The following is an 11,375-nucleotide window of genomic DNA, read 5'->3' as shown; positions in this document are numbered from 1 at the left end:
CCTTCCACTTGGCAGCTTCTTTTTTATTTTGCGTGCTCATGCGTGCGTGTGTGTGTGAGAGGGGCGTTAATCGAAAGGAGAATAAAAAAAAGGGCAGTGAACGAAATTCCCAACAAAATGACGTGGGTGAAACTTCACTTCCGTCGCAGGGAAGTGGTATCGCCCCTTCAGCGCCGACAGGCAACCACCCAACAACAGGAGAGAAAGCACACACACACGCAAAAAAAAAAAAGAACATGGCGAACAAACAACCAATCACCACGGAGTTTGCGCCCTCCCCTGTTACTATAGATCAATAAATTTCTTCCTGCATTCAAACGACAGAAAAAACGGGGGAATAAATGCAAAACAAAAATCTCGTTATTCCCTATTGCCTTCCGCCGCCCTCCGCCACAACAAATTCGTTTTCACTACCGGTGTAACCGGTCTTTTTTTTCCCCCGTCTTCTGTGCGTGTGTGTGTGTGTTTTTTTCTTCCTTTTATGTTTTGAGAGTCCCACCCCCAAAGCTAGCCCAGATGTCGTTGGAAGAGCGGGGGTAGCCACGCTGGGACGTTGCGCCGCGGCCGTAAATCGAGTAATCGCTCGCTGTCTTTTCATCCAAGAGTGTAAGTGTCAACTCGGATAACTTTGAAATGTTCGTGCACGGGATCGACAAGGTCACCGGCTCCGGGTCCTTTGCGACGTCTACGATCATCTTGAACTGCTCTAGGGCGCTCTTCGAGAAGCCGTCGATGCCGTCCATCACGATGACCGTGCGGGAGGGGGAGGCGTTGAGTTGCTTGCACATGGAAGAAAAGTAGTCCATCTCCGGACGCCAGCGCAGGCCCATCTTCTCGCCGTCGCCGCCGTCGAGACATCCGTCCAGCATTAAAACCCCCTGCGACGCCTCATTTAGCAGCCAATGCCCATTTTTGCTCACCGTGACACATCCGACAGAAATACCGCTCTGACGAAGCTCCGAGAGGACGTCTATGATGCCCTCACGCGGCCGCAAACCTCGGTAACGGACACACTGGCGAAAGTAACCTTGCTTCCGTCTGAAGAGGCCGTGAATGGTGTTCTGCTCCATCGAATCCTCCGGGTCACCCAGAGCCACGTCCATCACACCCTGCTTCGCGAGGAACCGTTGAAGCGCAGGGAGGGGCCTGTCGTGCTTCAGGTAGGCAAGGTAAAGTTCCCCTGTGAGCATGAAGGAGTGGCCGACAGCCTCCCGCAAAAAGGGCTCCAGGGCCTTCTTCCAAGCCTCGTAGTGGTAGTCTTCCACGTCCTGAATAATACTATCCATGTCAAAGACAACGCAGTCAAAATCAAACACATGAACGTCGCGGTAGAGACGCACGGAGGCCGGGATGCCCAGCTGCAGATGAATTCGATTTGTATCTGAGTGAATAATAAGCAGTTTACTGTCGCCGTCGAGGCCTTCGACCACCTTGTAGGTTACCACTCGCCGCGCCACATGGACACGCACAAGACATCCGCTGTGCCGTACAGCAAACTGGTACTCTTCCCATTCGTCCGGCAAAATTGGATTGAAGTGTAACACGCCCCGAAGGATCCGCATGCCTCCAAAACCAGCCGCGAAGCACCACCACGACCCAGCCTCCGCCACGCTATGCAGACCACGGCCCGTGTTATCAATCACGTTGTCAATGTCAACAAAGAGAGCACGATTAAAGTGAAGCATGGCCTTATCGATCATGCCCAATTGGGAGGCCACCACACTGAAAATCATGGGATTGAGGGAGGAGTCGTTGCTGGTGATGGGTTCATAGAAGCTGTAGTCCGCCCGCAGCTCATCTGCCGTAAACGTCTCAGGCAACAAGACCGAGGCAAGGACGACATCTGGCGTCCAACACACCTGATGACGGTAAATCACGGAAGGATCAAACGTTTGAATAAGAAACCCCCTTTTCTTCTTGACATCACAAAATCCCCACTTTTTCTTCCGCATAAAAAATTGGTCGCCCGGGTGAACACGATTTTTGGCATCAAAAAGAATCACCATTTTAGAAGCAGCCCGCTCAAGCATGCGAAGATCCTCGTCTGTAATTTGGCACCGCTCCTTCAGGCCTTCCCACTCTTGCGGGTGTTTTTCTTGCAGCTCCAACGCAAGTTGCACTGCCCACTGCATGTGATTTTGCGCCATAAGATTCGTGAAGAGGTTGTTATCACTGAGGCCACTGTACTCGTCTGGCCCTCCCACAGAGCGAATGTGGAACTGCCCCTTGTCCCACGTTCCCCATATAAGCCAGATAAGTACCGTGGAAAAGACAACGTCGGCGCCACCCTGCAGCAGCAATGCAGTGTCATTGGTCGCCAGGATGTAGCGCCGTATGGCGTACGCAATGACGGCATTGCTGTATAAAAATGCCGCACAGAACGGCAATGGCGAATTCTCTCCCCCGCTCACGGTGCGTAATGGGTAAAGCGCGCCTCGTGGTAGGTCCATATCTGCCGCAATATTTCGTGCCTGTGGTAGGGTATCAATACGAAACTGCAAAAGGGCCCGCGCAGTTTTTGGATGTATATGCGAAAAGAAGGGAATAACAATGGCATCCACATCCCACTGATGCAAACCAGCATCAATTTCATTCATCAGCCCACGTGGCGGAGATTCCACAACATAGGCCCGAGACAATGACATGTACAGATGTAAAAGATTGAAACGAAGCGCGCCCTGCATCGAAGGATTATCCGTCCTTACGCGAACATCTGCCACTTCCCAAAAGTTTTCCACAAGATTCCGATTTTCTTCCAGCATGGCGTCATACGTCACCCCCGCCGCCTCCCGCGACTTAAGAATGGCCAAATCACACATATCCTCTGGAGCCGCATCCTCGTCGCTGAGGAAGGCAACATATTTGGTAATTTCCAGCATAGTCGACTCGCTAATGACACTAGTATAAATCGTCTCGGCGCTCTCAATTGTCTCTGCACACTTAGGGGCAAGAATCGTGAAGGATTTTTGTTGTTGCTGTTGTTGCGGCAGCGGTTGCGGTTGCGGCTGCGGCTGCGGCAGCGGCAGCGGCTGTGGTGCACTCGGGGGAGTGAGGTCGAAGCGAGCGGTGCCCGCCAGTGAACCTTCCCCTTGTGTGGAAGCAGGCGGCGTTGTGGAAGACGTGCCGCAAAAATTCGCCCTTGGTGAGGAGCCGGGGTCAATGGAGACGGTGCAGCACGCCTCGGTTGCCGCCACCACGAGTCGCTTGCAGCTGTTGCGTGTCCGCGCGGACACCGCCGTCGAGGCCTCAATTAGCGTGTGCCGGGCGACAATGTTCTCCAGCTTCAGGTGCTTTTGCACGTCCGCCGTCACCATCGTGCGGGAAACGACGCGAATGTCGGTATTCGAAACATTCTTGGCGGTCACGTACAACCGCAAGGCGGCGATGCTTTTGCGCGAGAGGGAAACAAAGCGGGAGGACTCAATCGTCACCTCACGCCCATGATTCGTCGACTGCCACACAAACCGACGACGAAGCTCGCCTGTGCGAAGGTCCAACACGCGCCTGTGCGAGAGGATGGCGCCTGTCGCCGCATTAACGTGCTCACTACCGACAAAGACGTCAATACAAAAGGTGTCGGGTACACGAATGAGAAAGCACTCGCGCGCACAGGTGCCGACGGTAAAACGTCTATGATTTTGTGCCAACAGTCTCTCCTCGTATACTCCGTTGATGTATGTTCCTCGAAACTCATGCGCCGGCGACTGCGCACCCTCCGCGGGCGTTGCGCGCTCCCCCTTGTCCTCCGAGCGACGTCCACCTTTGTGGTTTTGGTTTGCGTTGCGGCCGTACGGCGCCGCCGCCTCAGCCTCCTCTGCGTACCCGCGCACGCTCACGTGCCCGTTGCCGACAGAAAAGAGGGACTCACTGATGGCAACATTACCCCCCTGCGGGAGCGTCGTCTCGATGAACTCCCATGGCTCGCATACCAGACGCTGCCCCAACTCCGTGGGGCTCGGTGGCGACCCCATGTGCCGCTTCTCGGTCACCGCGACGGGGCCCTCTTTTTGTTTTCTTTTCTCTTCTTTAAGAACTATTATTCCGCTTTTCTCCCCTGCAAGTGGTGCACCGCCCGTACGGCCGCCTTTGGGGGGGGGGGGGTCCAACTCCCTCGCCCCCACGCTCCTACTTCTACGCTCCTTCTCTTCCCTTCTCCCTCTGCCACTCCCTACCGCGTTTCCTCCGCGCCCCGCTGAGGCCGTTATAACAACAATAATACAATGAAGAGGCGTAGAGACACAACAAAAGGAATCGCTGAGAGAAACCCCCCACGCCCCACAGAAGCCCTCACACGCAACAACAACAAAATGATAATAGCAATAATAATAATAGAATAAAATAAAACAAAAAAAACCGCAGAAAAATGCGGTCACGACCATGAGCCAACTGTGTGTGCCCCCACACTCCCTCCGCGCGCAATCCCAGCGGCGGAGGGGAAATGGCACCGCATCGCAACACAACACAACAACGTGGAGAGGAAAAGAAAAACAAAAACAAAACCAACAGGAACACACACACACACACACACAGAGAGAGAGAGATAGAGAGAGAGACGGACAAGCGAAGAACGGGGGAGAAACAAATCAAGCACGGCGCATGCTGGCGAAAGGGCGGGGGGCAGGGAGCGGGGTGTTCGGAAATAACGCACAACGTTCCCCCCCCCCCCCGACGGGCAGCCCAGGGAAGGCGGTGCTGGAGTGAGGCGACGCGCCCACGAAGGGGAAGGGCGGGGCGCACGCAGAAACCACACCACGCTAGGGCCCATAGTAATTCGCGCGACAAAACTACTTTTTTTTTTCTCTCCGTGGGCAGATCAATTGGCAAGAGCAAACCGGCAGAGAAAGTAAAACGTTCACGCGTCACCGCCATTAGCAGTGGACGGCAAAAAAGACGGAGGATGTGCTTATTGGTATAACTGCATTCTTCCCTGCCGTTCCTCATCATCAAAGAGTTCAGTGGCTTACCGAACCAAATGCCGTCGAGGTTGTTGAATGCGATCGCTGCGGTTTGATTGTGCGTCGTATCGTGCCACGGAGCTCGGTAAATTGTCGCACTATAAGGTCATGGTCAGACCTATACTTCATTGCCAGCTCCCTTGCCTGCATGTCAAGATGCCTATCCAACTCTTGCAGACTCTTCTCCACTCGACGGTCCTCCTCAATCTTGCGCTGCACGACACGGCGGAGCTCCTGAACGTGAGCTTGCACCTGCAGCTGATCTTCCTCCGTCTGGCGACGTTCATGAATAAGACGGTTGTTTTGGTCCATGAGCGCCTGCCACTCGGATGTCAAGACACGCCCACGACTCTCCAACTGTGAGAGAAGCTCTTGCACTGCGTTGAACACCGCACGGTGATGTGGGTGCGTAACGTACCGGGAGAGCGACACATCCGTGCGGCTGTTGTTCAAGTCTTGCAGCGACGCATCCACGATGGGGGGCTGAGGATAAGTCGTGTTACTGTTATTAGTACAACTCATCGCGGTGCCATTCGCGCTCAACACCTCCTCCACGACGCCGCCGTGGCTATGGACGACACTTGTCAGCGCCTCCAGTAGGCGGTCGGTGGCGTCAAGTCCACGCTGCGCACGCTCCAGCCAGAGACCAAAGCTCTCCACCCAGTCCGTCACCTGTTGCTCGGGGGAGGCGAGGTCGATGGGGGATATCTCCACCACTTGGGAAACGGCTCGAATGGCGTTGTGCAGCAACTCTGCCCGCCCCACTATCTCACTGGCGGCCTCCCCAAGCCATGCGGTTGACGCCAACAACGACATTCCACGCAACTGCCCCGGCGGCTCCGCTGGGATTCCCAGCAGGCGACGACAGAGCAGTCCCACATGCCGTACCTCGGTGTGAACGCGATGAAGCGAGTTCCCAGCCACAACGAGATACCCTGGCAAAAGGCGACGTGCCTTGTCGCTGCTGCTGCTGCTGCTGCTGCGGTCATCATCGGCAGCATCGTCCTCGCCTCGTGCGTCGTGGGGAGTGGTGTAAGCCGCCACGTGGTCGCGGAAGCTTCGGTACAGGCTCCTGGCTTCCTGGGCGTGTTGCCGTTCCTGCACCTGTAGAAGCTGCTCTAGCGATTCCACCTTATCCTCGGCATCCTCGCTGTGGCTGGCACCAGAGCGGAACCTTTCCGCGATGTAATCAAGCAGCGAGCGGAGCCCTTGCAACGCACCGGAGACACTCGTGTCGGAGAATAACGGCAGCTGCAGCTGCATGTCATCAGCCGCCATGCGCAACGCGTCCGTGAAAAGGGCCTGGACCTGACGCGAGAGACTGTCGTACTCGGCCCTTAGCTTGGACTGATCCGCCTTTGCCAGCTGTTTTGTATCGAGCAGCAGACGCAGCTGCTCGTGCAGCTCCGCAATTTCGTCTGCCGTCACTGCCGCATCGCCTTCGAGACGTTGGAGCTCCCTCCTCAGCTCGGCGTTTTCGCGCTGAAGCGCCGCGAGCTGATCGCATGACATTGCCGCCCCAATACGATGTTGCTCCAAGCGCTCCACGCAGAGTTGCACGATATCCGCTATAGTTACATCGTCGCTATCGTCGGGAAACTTCAACTCACGCTGCACCTCCAGGTGATCATCCAGTATGCTCTGCACGCGCCCAACAAGCTGCTCCGAGGCCTTTAACAGCTCGTCGCGCTCCTGCTCCACAGCACGCAGGCGCTCCGTTCGTTGTTGCGCTTCTGCCGCATTCACATCAATTATCACCTTTAACTCAGCAGAGGTGCTGGTGGCGGCGTTGAGTTCCTCACGCATCCGCAGCATCTCCGCGGAATTTTCCTGCAGAGCCGCTTGGCGGGCTACGCAGACACCCTTCAGACGTTCCACGTCGGCCGGACCGCTCGGCAGCGGCTCACCCATCGCCTGTGCGACGCTCCCGGCAAAGGCAGTGAGAACGCCCAAGTCCTCCTCCAATGCCCGCCTCCGCAAGTCCAGCTGCGCCAACGACGTCGCTGCCTCCTGCAGCTGGGCTTCAGTGGAGGTGCAGGCGCCTTTAAGTGTGGCGTTTTCCTCTCGTAGCGCCTCGGTGATACCTGTAAGGCTCTTCTTGTCTTCCAGCGCTTCCGATAACTTCTCCCGCAGGAGTTCACCGAGTAGTATGGCGTCGCCAGGGTGAGTTTCCCCCGTGAGCTGCAGAGCCTCACGAAGGCGGCGAACCACCGCGTCCATCGCGCGTTGGTGCTCCACGCCACGCTCCTTCAACGCATTAACCTCCCCCTCAAGCGTGCGCCGCTGTTCCCCACAAACGCTGCAGAAGTCTAACAAACGCTGACCGGCGAGGGAGGCTCGCCTGCTAAGAGGCGACGACACTGAAAACGCAGATGCACTGTGGTCAGGCGACGGCCTCGAGGCAACGCCTTCCGCTCTCTCTGTGAGATGCAAAAGCGCGGCTTGATGTTCTTCGTCGGACGCCGTGACCCGAAGTAGTTCAGCACGTAGCCGTTCTACTTCGTCCATGAGGCGGCACTGTTCCTCCTGCGCAAGTGCACGAAGATCCTTTTCCGCGGCGAGCGCCTTCCGCGAGGACGCTAATTGCTCCTTTAGCTCTTCCAGCTCCCTCGTGTGGGCGTCGTGGGTGGCGGCGAGGACCTTTGCGGCCCGCACCACCTTCGCCTCCTCTCTCTCGTCGTTATTAGCTGCACTGGTGATGGTGCAATTGCCGGACCCGGCCTCGAGGCTGCAGCCCATGGCACTGCCGCACGCAGCGATCACCGCACGCAGTTGATCGCATTCTTGCATGGACTCCGCGAGCTGCGCCTGCAGCTCATTCTGCTTCGCTTTTTCCTGCATTACTGCCTTCCGTGCGGTGTCCTCCTGAGCCGCCATTGTCGCCTCCGTCCGCTCCTCCGTGTCCCGCAGCGTCGTCTCCAGCTGCAGCGCCCTCTGCTGCTGCCTCTCACAACTCGCCTCAAGCACCTTCGCCCCCGCTTCCAGCTGGCGCAGCTTCCGCAGGAGGTCATCAAGGTTCATGCAAAGATCGCCGCCGTGGGCATCTTGTCCCGCCGATGCAATGAGCTGCTGGGAGCTGGCGAATGTGCCGGTCAGGCGTCGCAGCTCCGCAGCAGCGAAAGCACAGCGCCGTTGCAGATCATCTCCTTCGATGAAAGGGATCAGGGGCTCTGGCAGGTAACTCTTACTCGTTTCAATGCAGCCACGGCACGACTCCACCTTCGCTCGCTCTGTCGCCAACTCCGCCCGAAGCCCTTCTTCCGTCGCACGCCGCTCTCTCAGCTCTTCCACCGTACGCATGGATGCCTCCAACACGCTGCAGCCGCTGTACACAGGGGCAAACACATCCAGCACCTTTCGCGTCTGCTCAGCGTGGCCAGCAATCCTTTCGGCAGCCCACTCCGCCTCAGCACGCAATGCTGCAAATCCAGTTTGAAGCGTGAACGACGGTGCTGTCGCCTCTGCTGCCGCTGCCGCTGTCAGCTGCGACAGCGGCCCTTCCGTCTGATGCGAAGCTCGTAGCAGAGAGGCAATCTGCTCCACCTGCCTTCCACTTACCGCCAATGTGGAATGAGCGTGATCAAGCTCGCCCTGAAGCGCCGCCTTTTTCTTCCTGAGAGACGCATAGTCGAAATACAACTCGGAAAGAGCGGCGTCCAAGTCCGCGAGAAACGTCTCCGCCTGCAGCTCCGTCTCGAGACCAAACTTTTCCGCCCACTCCATAAGCGTTTTAAGGACAGCGGCGCGCGTTGGTCCGGGCGTCTTTGCCGGAGCCCCAAGTAGTCTGCCGAACTCCTGCTCTCTCTTCAGCACCTCTGCCACGCGCGTGGGTATATCCTCAAAGTCGGTCGCAGAAAGCACATTGCCCACACGGGTGCAAATGGCCAGCAATGGGACTGCGTGCATCGGGTGGCTCAGCAGCCAGTTCTGCAGCAACTGCATCCGGTGTTCCGCCTCCTCAAGGACGAGAGGAATTAACGCAACATCGCCTGCGAGAGCCGCCATTTTCGCTGCCTCTTCATCGAGTGATGTCGCATGGCATTTATGCAAGAATTTCTGAACCTCTTTTTGCTCCAGCCGCAGCTGCTCCAGCTGTCGCCGCGTCTCCTCTTTCTCTGCAAGCAGTGAGGACTGCACCTTTGATAAACTGTCGCGCTCGCTACCGTACGACCTATCGGCGTTCGCCATCTCCGCCTGTAGGGTGTTCACACGCCGCTCTGTATACTGCGCATGCTGCTGCACCTTCTCACACTCCGTCACCTTTGCCTGCAGCGCGTCGCGGAGGAACTCCATCTCTCCCCTCATCTCGGCAGCTTGCGCAGCCGACTTTGTTTCTGCGTTGCGTGACTGATACTCCAGCTCACGCAACGCGTTTTCGCTTTCGCTCAGCCTTCCACGCAAGTCATCGGCTTCCGATGAGAGCAGCTTGGCCTTTGCCTTCGCCGCCTCCAACGCCCGCATGACGGCGGAGCAGTGCTCTAGGAGACCGTCAAGACGGACTCTACTCACCAGGTGTGGGGCCTCATCCTCCCTGTCGTGCCCCGCTCGCGCCTCCTCTTCCTCCTCATCCACGGCGTCGCCGTCGTACAACATAATGGCCGCCACACTTCCGACAAACTCCGACATGTCGCGAAGAAGTTTGGCCGTTTTGGCCGTGGCTTGCACCTGCCGCTCCGTCGCCTCATTCAGTTGGGATTCCAGCGCGGCGCGCGTCTGCACCTGCGCCGTCATAGCAGCCTCAGCTTCTGCCGAATTGGCGTGCATGCAGCGTCGATATTCTTCCGCGAGACGCCGCGCCTGCTCGAAGGCAGTTCCCACACTTTCAACCTCCACGCGACGTGCCTCCAGCGCACGGGCCGCGGCGCTCGCAAGCATCAAGAGGCCCTCGCTCTCCCCACGACGCCGATCCTCCTCGGGCACGAGCGCCTCCTGCAGCACCTGCGCCGACGCCGAGGCGTCATGCTCCGCTTCGCGCAGGCGAAGTGCGACCGCGTGCGTGCACGACCGCAATCCTTCACAAACGCCCTCCACAGCTTCAGCGTCGACGCCGTACTCCTCGCACGGGGGCGCCTCCGAGGCGGCGTTGTCAAGCGCAAACGATAGCGCCCTCAAGCAGCTCCGCACGGTGGCCAGCAGTACGTTATTGTCCCCCACGCTCCTTGCCACTGTGGCAAGGCTGGAGCGCAGCTTCTCGCGCAGTGCGAGGAGCTCCGCCACGACCTCCCTGCAGTGGCCCGAAAGAAGCAGCACGTCCGTCGCGGCAGACGCCGCAGATGTCAACGAATACTCTGACGTCAAAATGTCCTTCTCACCTTCGCGCTGGCGGGCATGCGCCAGAATACCGCCGCACTCCACGCACACCTCTCTCAGCTCGCGCAGACTGCCTGCCGTGTCCCCGGCCTGAGACACAAGCGACCGCGCAAGGTATGAAACGCTCGGCCGCGGCGCCTCCGCACCTTCGCCAGCGTCCACAGGAGCGGCTTCACCTCGCAACACACAAAGGGCTTTCCCACAGGCCGCTAGGATAGTTCCCAACTCACCTTCAACGCGCGCTCCGGCATCGGTCGACTCCTCAAGAGATTCACGTAAGCGCAAGATCTCCAGCACCGTTTCCTCCACAGCTCGTTGCAGCTTTGCAGGAAACCGCAGCACAGGATCATCCAAAAGCTCAGGCACCAATCGCTTAATGGCCCGCTTCATCACAAGCACACACTCTGAACGAGTCACATCCTCCTCATGAGACGCCAACAAAGAACCATCATTGCCGCACAGCCTAGCGTAGTAATCACGCGACTCCAACACCTCCTCCACGTAACAATAAATGCTCTGCTCGTCACAATTCAGCAACGCACAAATAGCAATCACTGCACTCAACGCAGACGTCAGACGCCTTAGCACCCTAAAAGGAAGTCCAAAAGACTCCAACAAGAGAGCCACACGCTCTTCCATCTCCTCCAACCTAAACCGCAACCCCACAGAAACTACAGACTGCTCCTTTAGCATGACTAGAAAGCGCTGCTCGCTCGCACGGAGCGCCTCCATTTCGCTCGCCATCTGGCGGCACTGCGACAGAAGAGGCTCGGCGTCGGCGCCTTCCAGCAGCCTCGCGCCACGCATCGTCGCGGACGCCGCGTCCGAGTCCGCACGCAGGCGCTTCAGCGCCCCCACCACGCGGTCCCCAACCGCCGTCGCGTCCTCCTCCCCCGCCACAGCCAGCGCGTTGCCGTCCAGCGCACGCTGCAGGGCGTCCGCGGCCTCGCCAAGCTCGCTCAGCTTAGACTCCAGCGCACGCTCGCGTGCGGCAGCCTCGTCCAGCCGCTCGTGCAGTTCCTCCTCGCGTGCGGCAGCCTCGTCCAGCCGCTCGCGCAGTTCCTCCTCGCGTGCGGCAGCCTCGTCCAGCCGCTCGTGCATTTCCTCCTC

General features: G+C 58.2%; 2 protein-coding genes across 2 annotated transcripts, besides 5 other annotated features; both read right to left on the bottom strand.

The window, feature by feature from the left end:
• Nucleotides 1–447: 447 nt before the first annotated feature.
• Nucleotides 448–466: a microsatellite.
• Nucleotides 467–479: 13 nt separating this feature from the next.
• Nucleotides 480–3,971, bottom strand: Tco025E_00670 (putative glycosyl hydrolase; the record flags this gene model as incomplete). The annotated part of the gene is made up of 1 exon (XM_029367610.1): nt 480–3,971. The coding sequence occupies one exon, from the start codon at nt 3,969–3,971 to the stop codon at nt 480–482; it is 3,492 nt and encodes a 1,163-aa protein (XP_029232322.1).
• A 151-nt stretch (nt 3,972–4,122) lies between these two features.
• Nucleotides 4,123–4,168: a sequence feature (GA-rich).
• Nucleotides 4,169–4,295: 127 nt separating this feature from the next.
• Nucleotides 4,296–4,353: a microsatellite.
• Nucleotides 4,354–4,478: 125 nt separating this feature from the next.
• Nucleotides 4,479–4,529: a microsatellite.
• Nucleotides 4,529–4,553: a microsatellite.
• Nucleotides 4,554–4,952: 399 nt separating this feature from the next.
• Tco025E_00669 (uncharacterized protein) lies at nt 4,953–11,375 on the bottom strand (the record flags this gene model as incomplete). The annotated part of the gene is made up of 1 exon (XM_029367609.1): nt 4,953–11,375. A coding segment is annotated over one exon (6,423 nt), but the record flags the coding sequence as incomplete, so codon positions are not given.

Source organism: Trypanosoma conorhini, assembly GCF_003719485.1.
Source record: "Trypanosoma conorhini strain 025E chromosome Unknown Tco_14.4_contig_00016, whole genome shotgun sequence".
NCBI classification, from domain to species: Eukaryota; Euglenozoa; class Kinetoplastea; order Trypanosomatida; family Trypanosomatidae; genus Trypanosoma; species Trypanosoma conorhini.
This window is presented reverse-complemented; position numbering and strand designations above follow the sequence as displayed.